At 37.9% G+C, this 17,500-nt stretch overlaps 3 protein-coding genes across 3 annotated transcripts in view; all 3 read right to left on the bottom strand.

The window, feature by feature from the left end:
• Nucleotides 1-9,558, bottom strand: part of LOC119595637 (putative uncharacterized protein DDB_G0282133) — a 17,699-nt gene extending 8,141 nt beyond the window's left edge. Inside the window, exons 1-6 of the mRNA XM_037944743.1 lie at nucleotides 9,439-9,558; nucleotides 8,259-8,881; nucleotides 7,776-8,090; nucleotides 6,779-7,658; nucleotides 2,878-6,295; nucleotides 2,576-2,721 (exon numbers count right to left, since the gene is read on the bottom strand). Of these exons, the coding sequence (XP_037800671.1) occupies nucleotides 2,576-2,721; nucleotides 2,878-6,295; nucleotides 6,779-7,658; nucleotides 7,776-8,090; nucleotides 8,259-8,881; nucleotides 9,439-9,558 (5,502 nt within the window). The remainder of the gene's footprint in view (nucleotides 1-2,575; nucleotides 2,722-2,877; nucleotides 6,296-6,778; nucleotides 7,659-7,775; nucleotides 8,091-8,258; nucleotides 8,882-9,438) is intronic.
• An 87-nt stretch (nucleotides 9,559-9,645) lies between these two features.
• On the bottom strand, nucleotides 9,646-12,560 carry LOC119595463 (putative mediator of RNA polymerase II transcription subunit 26). Its single transcript, XM_037944587.1, has 2 exons — nucleotides 12,400-12,560; nucleotides 9,646-11,930 (listed from the first exon to the last, which is right to left on the bottom strand). The coding sequence occupies exon 2, from the start codon at nucleotides 11,597-11,599 to the stop codon at nucleotides 9,671-9,673; it is 1,929 nt and encodes a 642-aa protein (XP_037800515.1). The 5' UTR covers nucleotides 11,600-11,930; nucleotides 12,400-12,560; the 3' UTR covers nucleotides 9,646-9,670.
• Nucleotides 12,561-12,674: 114 nt separating this feature from the next.
• Nucleotides 12,675-17,500, bottom strand: part of LOC119595462 (alpha-1-inhibitor 3-like) — a 26,515-nt gene continuing 21,689 nt past the window's right edge. Inside the window, 10 exon segments of the mRNA XM_037944586.1 lie at nucleotides 12,675-13,116; nucleotides 13,263-13,670; nucleotides 13,896-14,108; nucleotides 14,218-14,369; nucleotides 14,531-14,804; nucleotides 15,054-15,161; nucleotides 15,301-15,434; nucleotides 15,739-15,889; nucleotides 16,666-16,787; nucleotides 17,145-17,227. Of these exon segments, the coding sequence (XP_037800514.1) occupies nucleotides 13,078-13,116; nucleotides 13,263-13,670; nucleotides 13,896-14,108; nucleotides 14,218-14,369; nucleotides 14,531-14,804; nucleotides 15,054-15,161; nucleotides 15,301-15,434; nucleotides 15,739-15,889; nucleotides 16,666-16,787; nucleotides 17,145-17,227 (1,684 nt within the window). The 3' untranslated portion in view covers nucleotides 12,675-13,077.

The following is a 17,500-nucleotide window of genomic DNA, read 5'->3' as shown; positions in this document are numbered from 1 at the left end:
GCAGACTGCCAGATGGCAGTCTGGACTGTATGCAGGCCCCGAGCCATAGGTTCACCCCCAGCCTTTAGCAATTCAGCAGGGATATCACATATGCCTGCAGCTTTCCCACTCTTCAGCTTGGAAATCGCCATCCTAACCTCTGTTAGGAGGTTCCTCGCTGATGGGTGGGTCCGGCACAGGCACTGAGACATCACTTGTATCCAAACTAACTGTTGGAGGGTCTACCTGGTACAACTGCTCAAAATACTCAGCCCAACGTTCACGAACCCCAACATGATCTGAGATGATTCGTCCATCAGTTGATCGGACTGCAGTCATCTGTGAGGAGGGCTTAGGGTTCAGATTTCTCAGGGCTTGGTAGGCAGGGCGAAGGTCATTTACCAAGAAATGGCCTTCAACCTCCTCAGCAAGATTACTGATAATAATAACAATAATAATGATTAAACGACAATAATAGTAGTAATAATAATAACAATAATAATAACAATGATGCTAATAATAATAGTAATGCTAATAAAAAAATAATAACGATAATAATGATAGTAATAAGAATAATGATGGTGATGATAGTAATAATAATGATAATAATGATAATAACAATAATAATTACAATGATGAAAATGATAATTATGATAATAATTGCATTTTAATAATGATGAAAATACTAATGATAACAATGATAGTGATAATGAAAATATTAATGATGACAATAATAATAGTAACAATAACAATAAAAATAACAGTAATGGTAATAATAATATCAATAATAACAATAATGATTAATAATAATAATAATAGTAATAATAATAATAATAATTATTATTATCATTATTATTATTATAATAATAATAATAATAATAAAAATATTAACAATATTGATGATAATAATATCAATGATAATAGTAATACTCATAATAGTGATAGTAATAAGTTGGATACATGCAAATTCACTAAGCACCTTCAGTATTGCATGATTCGCATGATTCATTTTCTTGCCGAAGAACGTATATATATTTATATATACACACTCTTTTTCCTCTCTCTCTCTTTCTCACACACACACACACACACACAGATATATATATCTGTGTGTGTGTGTGTCTGTGTTTAAGTATATATATATATTTGTGGACACACACACACACACAAATATCTTGTTCTCCAACCCTCTGTTTATATATATATATATATATATATATATATATTTATATATATATATATATATATATATATATATATATATATATATATATATATTTTTACTTTTCTAGAAATATATATATTTTTTTCTCTCTCCTTTTGCTTTATTTCTTCAAGCAGGCACACATAATTACACGTCACAAAACACCCGTAACTTCAACATTTACAAACCACCTTTATAGTTTTGCAGACTTTCTATTCGCATTCATAACGGCAAGGGCGTACGTACGCACTAGCGAGAAGGTAACGACTTTCATGGTGGCGGTTCTGTCATTATCATTACTATTATCATTATCTTTATCATCTCATCATCCTCATCGTCGTTTTCAATTATCATCATGAGCATCATTTTTGCGTGGTTATTGTTATCATGAAGGTTTATAATTATCATTTGTTAATTGTATCATTATTATTAACTTTATTATTCTTGCGATTGATATCAGTCATCTGCAATATCACTGATACTTTTTCTATAAATGCTATCTTTATTATTATCTGTGAATATTAAATATAATATATTGTATATATATATATATATATATATATATATATATATATATATATATATATATATATATATATATATATATATATATATATATATATATATACATATAGACATATATAATGCTAATGGTACCATATCAGTAACGAGGGTTCCTGAATAACAATGACAATAATAACTAAAAAGTTATTATATTTTTATTGAAAATATATAAAAATTCATAATGGCAGTGACTACATCATAACGTGTGTTGATTATATAAATGGCACGAAAATGTGATGGGATTAAGAAAAAAAAAAATACAGAAACGAGAAAGGCAATGTTGATTAATGACTAGATGATGTTTAACATAAGTGGATGATGAACATTGACCCCCCCCCCCTCAAAAAAAAGGAAAAAGAATAATTTCAACAGATATACTGAACTTCAATGCAGGTAACATAGATTTAAACATTTAACACTCACGTGCAAGAAAAAACAAATAAAAGAAAGGAACAAACAAAATAAAAATGTCAAAATATTCAGTCAGTATACTTTACAAATAACAAGGGTTGGCTAAATTCTGGACGGTCCATGCGCTTCGACCTCTCTTCCCTGTCTGGTTGAAGCTTTTCGGATTCGAAATGTATCACCGGGGAATTCGAAGCTTCGGAGGGGTCGTTTGGGCGAATAAGACGTCTCGAATGCGTGCTTTGCTTGCGCCGTGGTTGGGAATGGGTTTTGTGATGGCTCGGGTTGTGATTGGCTGTTCGTGTGTGCTTGTTTGCGTTGTGATTGGGTGTTCGTTTGCGGTTGATTCTGTTGGGACTGGGAGTTAATTTGTGGTTGTTTGCGTTCTGATTGGGGTTTAGTTTGTGAATGTGTGTTCACTCGTGAATGCTCATGTGACTGTGAGTTCGTTTGTGGTAGTTGGTGTTGTAATTCTTGTGTGTAATTTTGTGACTGTATCGTGTTGTTCTGAGGCTGTGTATACTCCGCTCTTGACTTAGTGTGTGGTTGGCTATACAGAGGGTCCCCTGTGAGATTTTGTGATTGCATAATTTGCGCATCTAAAGTGTGGGTTTTGAATTGTTTCGCTCGAGAAGCTCGACCTGAAAAATAAATGCGACCTGTTTCGATTCCTTGTGGTTCCGGCAGAGGAATTCGTGTCTCTGACTGTCTGCTTTCTCTACTTTGAGCTCGCGGTTGGTCACTCTGTTGATCTGGCAATGGGAAAGGAATATCCTGATCTATCTGTGCTTGCAACTGATTATTCTGACTCTGTGGTTGCAGCTGGCCACGTTGGTTATGTTGTTGTAATTGCTCATGATGACTCGGTAAGTGCAACTGGTCGTCTGTTTGATTGTTCTGTGACTGTAATCGCAGTTGACCGCGTTGACTGCCCTGAGATGGCAATTGATCATTCTTCATAACCAGTGAATTGCCCGCGTTTCCCTCAGGCTGAGACGCGTGGGACAGTAGGTCATGGTGCGTGTTGTGTGGGAGTAAGAGGCCATTTAGCTGAATGCTTGGTCTGACCTCGCTATTAGTTGAGCTTTGTAAATTTTTTGACTGAAAGTCGCTTTGTAGATTTTGAGATATTAGATCAACGCTTTCTGCATTTTCTGATTCGACTTGAAGATTAGTTGTTTGAATTTGAGGCGACAAATTATCTCTATTTGATCTCCAGTTATTGCCGTTTTGTAAACGCATTGGCTCGAAACTATTAAAAAATTGGGTTGGTGACTGAATATGGACAGTTTTCAGACTACGTAACCCAGTGCTGTTTTCGTTAAGAACATGTGCTTCATTATCATGATTTTCCATTACTTGAATATGTACGTTATTGTTTTGTTGCGTCGTGTGAACTGACTGAGTTTGAAGTTGACTAGTTTTACTATTTTTAGCTTCTTGGGCATCCTGAGTCTCAGGGTTTGAGATAATTTCCTGAGCTCTTGGTTCTGGGATGTGTTTTTCTTTGTCTTGAACTCGAGTCCAATTGCTTGGAGAATTTCGTGGTCGCTCTAAATTTTCGAATCTTTGTATTTGTGAATCCTCATTGTCAACAGCTGCCATTACCTGCGGCTTTTGGTGACCATTCAAGAGAGAAGTCGATGGTATATGGCCACTATGACCATTCTGAACTCCAGAATTTACGCTCAGGAAGTCATTTCTTTCCTGATTTTGTGTTTCAAATACTTCATTTCCCTGATTCTGTGACACTGGCGGACTCCTTTTGAGGTTTTGGGGCGTGAAGTGTTCCGGTTGTTGACTCTGTGATGCAAATTCCACATTTCTAGGATTTTGTGATGACAGGTTGGTTGTAAATTGTATTTTTGGTTCACTTTTAAAGTCCTCACTTTGTAAGACTCCATTTGCCGGATTTTGTGATTCAAAGTAATTGTATTCCCTAAACGGTGGTCGTAAAAAAACCCTTTGTGGGTGTTCATGCTCTGACTGTAAGATTTCCAGATTTTGAGATTTTTCTAAATCGTCTGAACTAGTGTTGCCCAGATTTTGTTGTTCAGCCGATATATCATGGAAATTATTCCTTTCTGAATGTTGTGAAAGTAATTTACCTCGATTTTGTGGATCTGTGTTACTTTGGCTCTTTTGTGCGTCCAAAGTATACTCGAGATTAAAGTTGTTTTGAAAATTCTGCGTATCAGAGTTGTTTTGACCACCATATGATTCTAAATAATTAAAGTCCCTCGTTGGTGGCTGCAAACGTCCACTTAGTAGGTGTATAAATTCTGGTTCAACGTCATCCAAAATTTGAGACTGAAAATAATTGTTCCTCTGATTCTGAGATTGGAAATGATTTTCCAGATTCTGTGATTGGAAATCATTGTTTTCCTCATTTTGAGAATTAAAATTATGGTTTTCCAAATTCTGAGATTGGAAATGATTTTCCAGATTCTGTGATTGAAAATTGCTGTTATCGAGATTTTGAGACAGGAAATTATTATTTTGCAGATTACCTGCATTTTCCATGTTTTGCGGTTCAGGTGATCCGTTTGGAAAATTCTTTGTATCTGAGAGACTTTTACCCAGATTCTGAGATGTAAATCGCAAATTGAAAATGTTTTGTTTGATTTGATCATCGGAATTGGCCTGGGTATTTTGAGATCCTTGAATGCTGTGTGAATCGAAATGGTTGTTGGAATTTTGTGAATGGAAAAACCCTGGAATGAATAATTGTGAACCAGTATTTTCCTGATTTTCGAAATTGAAATGATCATTTTCCAAATTTATTGTGTCAGAATGCCTTAGGTTTTGTTGCTTATCACTATGAACTTCTGAAAAGCCTTTTTCCTGTGTTTGGACCTCAAAATTACTTTGAATAGTCTGCAAATCTAAATTGCTATGAATATTATGTGGGCCAATATTATTTTGAATATTCTGTGATGCAAGACTGCTTTGGATACTTTGAGAATCAGAATTACTTCTAATGTTCTTTGAATCATGATTTCTTTGGGTATTTTGCGAATCAAGATCGTGTTGAATATTCTTTGAATCAAAATTGGTTTGCATATTTTGTGATTCATGGTTACTCTGAATATTTTCTGAATGTAAATTACTTGAAAAAATGTCTGAATTAAAATCAAGACGTTTTGGTAAACTGAATGCATCTGGAGCAATTTGTGAATCACTATTGCTTTGATGGCTAAGTAACTGAACATTACTTTGAATATTATGTGAGTTTAAGTCATTACGAATATTTCGAGAATCACTGCTATTCGGTGTCTGGAAATCGAAATTACTTTGAATATTTTTCGGTTGGAAGTGATTGAATTCCCTTAGCGGAGGTTGGAAAACCCCACTTTGGAGATATTCTAATTCAGAATCAACATTTCCCAGATTTGAAGACCTGAATTCGCTGTCTTCTGATTCTGAAAGAGTTCTTCCCTCATTTTGAGATTCGAAATTGCGTTGCCTGTTTTGTGTACCGATATTACCTAGAATACTTTTGTTATTTTGAAGATTTTGTGAATTGAAAGGGCTTATTGGTATGTCAGAATTAATTTGAAGATTTTGTGAATGTAAGTTCTGCTGAATATTTTTTGATTCAGAATTGTTTGTAAGGTTGATTTGAAGAGTTTGTATATTGGGATTACTCTGAACGTCTGAGTTAAAATGACCCTGAATATTTGGTGAATCAGGAATGCCCTGAGTATTTAGAGGATGTATGAAATCGAGGTTTTCCATATTCTGAGTGTCGGAATTATGACCTTTCAAATTTCCCTTTTTCGGAGTTCTCCAGAGTTTGTTGATCAGATGATCTGTTTTGCAAATTCGCCAGTACAAAGAGAGCTTTCCCCAGGTTTTGATGCTCGGAATTTCCTTGATTATGTAGTGAACCAAAATTGCTATCAACTGTTTGTTTGCTTTGAATATTGTCTGGAGGAAAATCACTGTGAAAATTTGGTGAATAAGAGAGCTTGGAACAGTTGGAGAATTACTCTGATTTTGAAAATCTGTGTTATGCTGATTATTATTGGATTCGAAATGAGCGAATTCCCTAATTGGTGGTTGGAAAAGTCCGCTTTGAAGATATTTTAATTCTGAATCGAAGACTTCCAGATTCTGTGACCTGAAATCTCTGTTTTCCTGATCCTTAGATTCATGATTAAGTTACTTTTTCTAAATTTGAAATTTTCGAGATTTGGTGAATCTGATTGTACAACTCCGAGATTCGTAGATTCTAGCAGAGTTTTCCCGAGATGTTGATGACTTAATAATTCTGTATTACCGTTTGGATTATTTTGTGGAGCAAAATTACTTTTAACAGTATGGGAGAAGAAACTGTTTTGGGTATTTTGGCAAGCTGGAATCATTTGAAATATTCTGCTCGTCAAAACTATTTTGGGGCAGGATACTCTGTGTATTTTGCAAACTTTGAATATTTATATTTAAATTGTTTTGGATGTTTGGTGAACTGGACTTATTTAGAGTATTATGTAAGTTAAGGGTATTGGCAATATTTTGTGAATCGAAATGACTCTGATCATGTCGAAAATTTAAATTGTTATGACTATTTTGCATAACAGGATTATTCCGAACATCTCTTGATTTGAAATCAAACTCGCTTACATTTGAGCCGATATTAGAAACTATTGGTTGGAAAGTAGTCTGATGAAATTGTGCATTCATGATACTATGAATATCTGATGCATCAACATTATTTTGAATAGTTTGTGAAGTTGAATCACTTGTTACAACTAAAGGGGCCAACTTGCTTTGAATATTTGAATCAGTATTACTATGAATATCTGATGGACCGAAATTGCTATGACTACTTATGGAATGAAAATTTGTTTGAGGGTTTTTAGCGTCAGAATGAAGAATATCCTTAACATTTATCGAATCAAATATGCCATCAACGTTATGTGAGAAGGAATTTTGAATATTATGTGAAGTGGGACTGTTTTCGAAACTACTCTGACCAAAGAATACCTGATCAGAGTGGGTAGTCAATGGATTTTCAGCAATAGATTCTCCGGGAAATGACTGATTTTGAAACTCAGTTTTGTTGGACTTCTGGAGATCATCATTAATCTGATTTAGAAGACTTGAATCATTATTTCTTGAATGCTCGTCCTGTTGACTGAATGTTTGTAATAACGCCTTTCCAAAATGTTTACTTGATAAGCTGGTCTGGTTTTGGCTTTGAGATTGAAAGTTATGCTGATCTATGTTTTGACTTAGAAAGTTAATCTGATTTTGAATAGGAAATTGGAAGTTATTCTGATCTTGGTTTTGATTTAGAAAGGTATCTTGATTTTGAATTGGGAGTTTGGAGTTATTTTGATCTTGGTTTTGAATTAGAAAGTTATTCCAATGTTGGGTAGGAGACTGAGAATTACTGTGATCCTGATTTTGATTTAGAAAGTTATTCTGATTTTGGGCGTGATTTAGAAAGTCATTTTGTATTTGAGACTGGAAATTAGTCTGATGGTTTGGATTTAGAAATCTGTTTGGAATTTGAGTTTGAGATTGGAAATTCTGATTCTGGTTTTGATTTAGAAAGTTCTCTTGATTTTGAGTTTGAAATTGCAAGCTATTTTGGTCCTGGTTTTGATTTACAAACCTTTTTTGATTTTGAATTTCGGATTTGAATTTACTTTGATTCTGGTTCTGATTTACTGAATTACTCTGGTTTTGAGTCTGAAATTGGAAGTTATTCTGACTCTGATTTGAAAAGTTGTTTTGATTTCGAGTTGGAAACTGCGAGTTATTCTGACCCTGGTTTAGGCTTAGGAAGTTGTTCTGATTTTGAGTTTTCTGGCTTGGATTTTGAATTTGAGATTGAAAGCTATTCTGATCTTGGCTTTGATCTACAGATTTCTGATTTTGAAATTCAGGTTGGAAGTTATTTTGATTTAGGAGGTTATTCTGATCTTGACTTTGAAATTGGAAGCTGTTCTGAGCCTGGTTACGAATTTAGAAAATGATTCTGATTTTGAGTTTGAAATTGGAAGTCATTCTGATTCTGGTTTCGATTTCCAAAACTATTATGATTTTGTGTTTCAAATTGGAAGTTATTCTGATCCTGGTTTTGAGTTAGAGAGGCATTTTGAGCTTGAGGCTGGAGTTATTCTGATTCTGGTTTGGATTTAGAAAGTCATCTTGCTGTTGATTAGGGAAGCTGTTATGGTTTCGATTTTGAGTCGCATTATTCTGAAAATGAAGTTGAGAGTTGAAGAGATTCAGGTTTTGATTCTGAAAGTTATTTCCATCTTGATTTTGAGAAAAATTATTTTGATTCAGGATTTGAGTTTGCAAGTTGTTATGTTTTTGAATTTGAACATGAGTGTTATCATGATTTCTATGTAGATTGGCAAAGTTATTTTGATTTTCATGATGAGACTGGAAGTTATTTTGTGGTCGAATTTGAAGTTTGGCATTATTCAAATTTTGATTTTGAACTTGAAAGTTATCGAAGTTGCTGTTTGGATCTGGGAAGTTATTTTGTGGTCGAATTAGAAGTTTGGCATTATTCAAATTTTGATTGTGAGCTTGCCGTTTAATCTGGTCTTGATTTTGACTTAGGAACACATTCTGATCTTCATTTATGAATTCATTATGATGCAAAAAGGCATTCTGATTTTGATTTTGACTTCTGGTGTTTTGATTATTGTGGAAGACTTCACTTTGAAAGCTATTCTCATTTTGGCTTTGAGTGTGCAACCGTTCCTATTTTCATTTTGAAGTTGAAAGATCTGATTTTGAGTCGGAGTTTGAAAATTATGAAAATTTTGAATGTGAAGTTCAGAATTGTTCTGATTTGTTTTTTGACTGTGTAAGTTATTTTCATTATTCATTTGTCTAAGGTTCTCTTCTTGATTCTGAAGCTGTAAATTGTTTTGATTTTGATCCTCGAAAATATTCTGATTTTGATTTTGCACATGAAAATTTAAGTTTTGAATTTGAAAGTTGTGATTCTGATTTTGAGAATTAAAGTGATTTTGATTAAGTGACTCATTGTTTTGAATTTGAAAACCAGAACTTTTTTGGTTTTGTAGATTTAAGTTTTCTGTGTTAGTTTGATTTCGAAAATGATTATTTGGATTCCGAAAGTCAAAATTTTTCTGAATATTCTGTGATTCAATATCTTGTTGAAAAGTAGGTCCTTCAAAATGATCTTGAGACCCGAAATTACCCTGAGAATTTTGCACCTGAACCCCAATATTCCCAAAGCTTTGTGATTCGGTCTGTTCGTTATGCCAATTTGGCGGTTTAACAGTACTCACCTCAAAATTTAGTTGATCGGAGTACAATGTTTCCGAAACATTCTGCTTGGCACCACCATTACCAGAGACAGAGTGAAGGTTTTTCAACGGATCTGTGTTTTCAGAATGAATCCTCTCCATGTTCTGGGAATCGAAATTGTTGAGAAATTTGCTTTCATCATTCTGATGTCCATTGGTAATAGATGATGAGAAAGGTTCAAAGTCAGTATGCAAATTCTGCGGTTTGAAATGCTCACTTTGTGCATGCTGGTGTCCGGTCATGATGTGTGAATTGGAGATTACAGTTTGAGTGTTTCTTTGTTTCCCTTAATTCACTTACTTGTGTAAGGGGATCATTCTGTGTGACTCGAGGCCTTTTATTTGCTGCGTCAACTGCAAGGATAAGATCTGATTGTATTTGCTGAGGATGACTTTGGCTTATTTCACCTGCTTGAATGTGTGAATCTGGCTGTTGTTGGGTATTTCTCTGTTCTCTGAAACCTCTGCTTTGAGTCTGTTCATCTACTTGGGTGTTTTGAAGGCGACTTTGTTCTGCTTGTCCTGTTAGGAGAATTTGCCATCCAGTTTGTAAAGTCTGTGGTATTTGCACTTCTGATTGTTTATACTGAGAACTTTCTGATTGTCCATTTGGAAGGATAAGTGATTCCAGCTGTTCAATTTGCTGTGCTGTTGTAAACTGAGAGTTATGTGATGCCTTTTGTACTTTGAAAGAATTATTCACATGATTTCGAGAACTGACGATGATGCCATTTTGGATCTGTGGATTTATATTATTTTGTTCTTCCGTTAATGTACTGTTTATAACGAATGGATGTAACTGTGTGTTTTGAGGGTTTCTTTCTCTTAATCCACTTTGATTATGTGGATGTAACTGAGTGCTTTGATGAATGTCTCGTTCTGACTGCCCATGGAAAAGAACAGCTGATTCCAATTGTCTGTTCTGTTGGGCTGTCGATGTGACTTGATCTTGAGAAATGTTGACGCTGGTGTCAAAGGCTTCATTGTGGTCAGTCTGGTGTTCTGTCTGTTCTTGCTGAAGATTTAAAATGTGTTTTATTTCCAGGTTTTCATGAAGAGGGTTGCGGTTGGGTAGGATTTCTTCCTGAAACTTTTGAGCTGGCAGGGTTTCTTGCTGCAAATTATTATTTTTGAAACGATTTGGATGAGACTCATTATGTGGGAGAATTTCTTGCTGAAAATAATTATTGTTCAAGTGATTTTGTTGCTGAAATTGACTGTTATTTGCAGAGGTATCATGTTGAAACTGGTTGTTATTAGGTAGTTGCCTTTGCTGAGAAGGGTTATTTGATAGGATCTCTTGATGAAATTGGTTGTTGCTGAATGCAGTTTGTTGTTGAAATTGACTGTCTCTTAGTCCATGTGGAAGCTGATGGTTATTCATGACATGTTGAAACTGTTGGTTTTGGTGAGAGTCTTGATTGCTATTCATTGATTTCTGTTGAAGAATCTGATCATTTATAAATAATTTTTCCTGTTGAATTTGGGCATGTTGACTGTCTCTCTTGAATTTGTTATGGAGATTGTCTTGCTGAAACTGGGTGCCATGCAGGTTTCCGTGGTGAAATTTGTCAGTATGCAGATTTTGCAGTTGTATTTGGCTACCATTCTGTTCCTGTGATAGTTTGTGTTTTAAAGGGGTTTCGTTATCATGCTGCTCGAAAAAATTGTTTTCAAAAGCATTTTCTTGCCGAAATTCACTATTTTGTAAATTATGAGGCTGCTGCAAATCTGAGTTGTCTCCACTTGTGAAATGGAATTCTGTATGACTGAACATTTGCTTTCCTGGGAAGTCATTCTGTTGTGTCTGTTGAGTACTATGTTCACTGTGTGGCCTGGTTAAGTCTAATGTAAGACCAATTCTTTGTCTGTGGTCTGTCTCCAGGCCATCGATGGTCTTCAGCAAATATGAAGATGTTGACTCCTGGGTCTGTAAATCATAGAAGTCATTCTGTTGAGAACGTGAATCATAAGAGTCTTCATGCTGACGTTGTGGCCTGATATTTTTTAGCTGACTCTCTTGTCCAAACATCTGACGAGGCCAAAGTGACAGATAAGCAATGTATGGGGCCTGAGATGCGAAGTATTTGTCTGGCAGTATCTGGTGGCCCAATGGAATCTCCTGTTGCCTTCGTGAAGCCATGTATTCATACTGAGGACGAATTTGGCTATTCCGAATTAACTGTACCTCATTCAGACCTTTGTACTGAAATCCTGATCGCGGTTGGTCATTTTGTATCAACTCTGGTTGTAGACGATCCTCAACAAAATAAGGTTCTGAAAAGAGACTGGATGTTGTAAATTGTGACCTACTGTTCTGTTCCGGGTCACTATTTTCAGAAACTGGCTGTACTAAGGGCAATCCAAACTGATTCTTGAAATTCGATTGTAAATCTTGTTGGGCAGGCCGTTCGAACTTCTTTATCTCAGTGTTGTGATTACTGAAGAATGCAGGGCTACCAGCGTGGATAAATCTGAAAACATTATGATGTATTAACTTGTGTTAAAAACATAATTGAGGCTGTAGACATAAAAAAATAGAGATTATATGGCAATGGGATATATAACAATTCTCCGGGATGTGATAGATGAAGAAACTTATGGGAAAAAATAGATTAGATATTACATTTATTTAGTAGTGGATCCAAAACATGTACCATAACTTGGCATCACAAGGTACAAAACCTGTAATGTTTCCTTAAAATGTTTAGCATGAAAGAGACGAAGTGTTGAATCCACCCCATTATTCACTTTTAAGGTTGAATGGTGAAACACTCTTCCGCGCTGATACTATGGAATAAAAACTCACAATACAATAACTAGATTCTAGTTTTTGTATTGTGGGTTTTTCTCCCACTATTAAATTTTATTATCATACAATTGGACTTATTCAGTGAGCGAAAAAAAGTAAGTATGTATGCACACCCATACCCAGTAACTTACTTTCAGAAATCTTGGAGGTAGAGACACCTGATGTTCTTTCACTGCCACCAAAAGAAGTAAAGAAGACAGCTGGTAGATGTCGGATTTATGGATTTTTTATGAGTATATAACAACTTCAGCTTCTCAAAACTGGCTGTGGCAGTTTTGGAAGTATTGCTGTTATAGTTCAGATGTCTTTGTTTAATCCAGTTACCAGGCTTTACTATTAATAAGGGAAGTTAAAGGAGAATAGGGCATCCCACACCATTATTTACCTTTTAAAGAAATATCTTGGAGTTGTGTGGCACTTTTATTGGTAATTCATACACAAAATGTGATTTAGAGTGAACTCATATAAAGGATGTTAATTATTAATACATCTGTTGTGATATTCGCTAGGATTTTTAACATAGTCTGTGCTGTCATTCTTGCTCTCCCATCACATTTTATAAAGGTGCTTTTTTATTCTAATTGTATATATGTAATTTTTTTCATAATCATGTACACATGATTAGTCTAGGCATGCCTTTATAACATGGCTGTTATTGTGCTAAGTAGAAATTGAGTTATAAATGAATAAAAATATATCAAATAACTAAGTAACATAACTATGGTTAAGTGCATGTGCAACTACGGATGAGAGAAGAGAGTGCAAGTGATGGTGTTTTCTGCTGCACTTTTGAGACAGCTGCCTTCGCCTCACCGCGTGCATCCGTCAATGGCCGGGAAGCTGTAACTCTGTGAGGAAGAATAAGAATATCGCTGTTAAACACAAGAATCTGATACTAAAGTAACATTGCTATTACATTATCTAATAGCGGTTGCTGCTTATTCTTCGCACATATTGATTATCACAAGATAAAAGATTCTTATCGCCGACTTACCTTGCTGACAGCGAACTCGGGCTGATAATAATCGTAGACGACCACGGACCCGGGCTTGGTGTTCTCGATCTCCACCTCGCGCGAGATCCGGAAGCTGACACACACTTCCTCTCCGGCCTTGAACTCCTCGATGTAGAAGGACACTTTGCTGCCATCCACCTCGTACCGCTTGACCACCTTATGGTTTCGGTTTACGACTGACTTGAGGTCCTCCTTCTCCGGGATGAAGCCAGAAATGAGGTTGACCTCGATGACGGCCATGTTGGACTTGCCGTCGGTGAGGAGGTAGCTGGAGCAGGCCTCGACTCGCTTGGAGATGCAGCCGCCTCTCGGGTCGTTGGTCGCCGTGACGTTGAGGTCGAAGGCGTCGCTGGCTTCCGGCTCGGGGATGTTGTAGCGGAGGACAGCCTGGGGAAGGAGAGGAAACAAAATGAAGCTTTACAGGAAGTTGTAGCGAAGAGCAAAGCAAGTCATCAATGGGTTTCAGAGATCAGAACGTAACAACTTATGTCTGTATTGGAATTTTGAGTATGAACATATTTAATGACGGTAAAAAAGGGCTCAAACACATGAAAGGGTACATGGAACAATACTCGGCTCTACATAAAGAAGTCTATTGTTTGCAAGTCTCACCTGCATCACAGCACACCCTTGACCCTCTATGTTGACAGTGACGTCGGTCGGGAAAGTCGGGAGCTTCTGGAGCTGCTGCAGGAGTTTGTTGTTTTCGTTGACGGTGAAGGAATGAGAGAGGTCCTGGGCAGTGACAGTGGCCACGACATCCAGGGGTCCTTGGTGCGTGTTGGTCTCGTAGCTGGCCATAGCCTGCAGAGCCACGACTGTGTCCTGTAGAAAAAGAATGTTATTAGCTACTACTTACTACCCTTTGTTCCAACACAGGGATACAAGGAATGGCGTCGTGGGATTTATGTTTCGAAACGGCTGTTGGGCTAACCTGTGTGGAGAAGAACCCTCCAAGGCCATTCCTCTTGGTGGTGATCCACTTAACCACTTTTCTCGCGTTCAGGATGTGCTGCTCGGGATCCTGGGTCATCATAGCGAGGATGGCATACCCAGCGGTCTCCACGGAAAGGGCATTGCTCTTATCTGTGGGCAACACGGAAATAGTAAAGCAATAGTCGATGGATTGTCTCTATTCACTATTTCTTCTCTGTTTGTAATGTATCACTGATTTATATATCTATCACAATCATCATCATCATTACTGCTTTTATTATTTTTTCAGGTACAAGGCTAAAGAAACTTACAATTTCCCGTCGACGTTTCCCAGTACATGGCGTTTTCCTCCACCACAGCCATGTCGATCAGCTGCTGCAGGAGCGTCTGTGCCTCGGGGTGCTTCGCCAGGGCCAGGGCGTACGCCTTCACGGCAATGGTGTACGGGTCCCTGGAGGTGTCGGAGAGCACGCAGCGAGTGGCGTCCGTCACGATCCTGGCGGTGGAGAGGGTTCCGGCCTCGATCAGGGCGGTCAGCACGTAAGCCGTCAGCGGCACGGGCGTTCCACTGTCAGCAAGGCCTCCCTGCACGAAGGGGAAGAGGAGGTTGAAGTTGAAGTCAGAGGAAAGCGAAACTGAATTGTTTACAACGCACACAGACACACACAGCCAAACTCACTCACTCCCTCCCTCCCTCCCTCCCTCCCTCCCTACCATTCACCCTCTCTCTCCTACCCTCCCTCCCTCCCCCATTCTCTCCCATTTCTCCGTCCCTCCCTCCCCCGCATTTCTCCCACCCTGCCTCCCTCTCAAGTATCAGCACAGCGCTCGTACCTTCAGCCCCTTGTGGAAGACCTTCCCGACGGAGACCAGGCAGCCGTTGGAGTCTCGTTCCGATTTGCTAAGCCATGTTTTCGTTTGCTCCAGGCCTTCTTCGTCGATCTGGCGGACGGAAGGAAGAATAAACTGAAAGTTAGTTTATGGAGATGATTGAAAATGAAGAGAAAATATGGGGATGATTAAAATGCTCGTAACTAAGAAATGCAACAAAAAAATAGTCATTTCTGATCATATAACTTACCGAGATGTAGGGCTGTGCCTGAGCGAAGGACTTGAGGACAAAGGCAGTGAGCCAAGTGGAGCCAGAGTCATCAGCATTGCCGAAGGCGCTGTAGGATCCGTTGCTTCGTCGGTACAGGAGCTCCCTCTGGTATCCTGAAGGAGAGGTTTGTTTATTATAGAGCTAGGCTCACAATCCTGATTCTATGGTCTGTTTTCCATCATCATTAGTTTACCAGTAGTATTACTATTGTTTATTATTATTATTGCTATTGTCACTATTACAATGTTATCATCATCATGAGACACACATGCACAGACGGTATGTGGCTGTGCATATACGCCCATACATAAGCACAGTAGTCTAATAAATGTCCTCTCACGTAATTAGAAGCAACGTTTCCTGACTTCTGATCAGGGACAGCAGCCTCGGCCCCCAGAACCTCAAGAACCAACTCACCCGTTCTCATGAACCTGAGCAGCTTCTCCGTGCTCTCCGGCGTGCCCTGCTTGGTCGCCTCCAGGTACTGCATGATGTAGATGTTGGGGGCGAAGTTGATCATGTTCTGCTCGCCACACCCGTACGGCATGCGGATGAGAGAGCCCAGGTTCTGTAACGAGGGGAAAATATTATTTGAATAGACGGATAGATAGATGAATGGATGGACGGACGGACTGACGGATGTAGAAAGGGAAGGATGGAGGGAGGGATGGTTGGATAGATAGATGGAAATAAAACAACACTAAAGCCGCTACCCCGAGTAAACAAAAATCACACTATTGCTCTCCTGAGACAAAAGCACAAAAAGGTACAAACAATAGCTGGAACGACCTACCACAAGCGAAAGATTAATAGTAATTATACTATTGGAAGCAAAAATTAAGAATGACATCTAGAGCAAAAGAAATGTCAATAATACCACTACCACTACAACTAATTATAAATTTGCATCCCTCCCCCCCCAAAAAAAAAACGAATAGTGACTCAAAAAAAAAAAAGTTACTATCATTAGTCCTGTTACTATTAATAATAAAGCAAGGCTCCAACTAGAGCAAAAAGAACTGCTACGCTACTACTACTACAGTTGCTACTACACCAGTTAATGCTACAACAACGAATACCACAATTGCGACCGCTACAATTAAAACTAACACAATTTCTATTACTACAATTATAATTACTATTACCACCACTTCTACTGCAATTTCTACCACTACAATCAATACTGCAATTTTTACTGCTACTGCAATTACTACCTCTACAACTACTAATACCATTACTACCAAAACAATTACTACTACAGTAATTACACTACAATTACCACTACCTGCTACTACAACTCCCACACCGATTACCGCCACCCCTGCTGTTCTCCCGGAGCCTCACCTCGAGCGAGAGAGCCAGCAGGTCGCCGACAGCCGTGACCCACCCCCGGGCGGAGTCTGCCACGATCTTCTCCGGCGGCGCCACCTGCCACACCTCCAGGCTGTCCTTGCCCTCGGCCAGTTCTGGGAGAGTAGGTACAGTATGTCGTGTTTGAAAGGGCCCTTATTTATTTACTGCTTAGAGTTAGGTGTATGTGTATCTTTGTCATAATTCCTTAGTGGGATCTTATCTTTTATTATCGTTATTATTATTATTATTATTATTTTACTTTTAGCGTTGAGTAGCTACGAAAGTGATCTTTTTTCAATATAACTGGAAAAGAGTTATACACAAATGTAGTTTCGCTCTGTGCTTTCAAATGTATGCAATTTTACTATATGTATTTCTACATATATATGCTTTCTCTTTAACTTGATGAAACAATTAACACTAATTCAGTATCTATCATGTATTTGGTTTAACGAAAGTCGAAGTAATACCTTCAGCACAAACGTATTTGGTCCAAGTTTCTTCCCTCGGGAAGCCCTCTGCCTCGACCTTGATGGGTTTGATCAGAGTATCTCTGTTGAGGAGAAATGTGGACGGTTTTACTGGTGGTTTATGTCAGGTACCTTGAGGGTAGGGAAGGAGGGAAGCTGTAATGGCATTAAATAGGATAGTCGAGATTTAATATGAAAATGCTATGGTAGGCCAGTCATACACACTCCTGTAGTTGGAATAGAGTTATTAGGGCTCGGTGATGGAACTGGTCTGTGTAGACTGCATATGCACACATTCACATCAACTGTTGATCCCTTTTAGATCTGCCAATCCACAAAGCGGCCCCTTTAAGGCA

The sequence above is a fragment of the Penaeus monodon genome, chromosome 36 (assembly GCF_015228065.2).
Source record: "Penaeus monodon isolate SGIC_2016 chromosome 36, NSTDA_Pmon_1, whole genome shotgun sequence".
Taxonomy (NCBI): domain Eukaryota; kingdom Metazoa; phylum Arthropoda; class Malacostraca; order Decapoda; family Penaeidae; genus Penaeus; species Penaeus monodon.
The sequence above is the reverse complement of the archived record's forward strand: the minus strand, read 5'-3'. Positions and strand labels throughout refer to the sequence as shown.

Coding starts and splice junctions, on each gene's coding strand:
- LOC119595463 (XM_037944587.1), bottom strand. CDS start 11,599: ATGGCTTCACGAAGGCAACAGGAGATTCCATTGGGCCACCAGATACTG.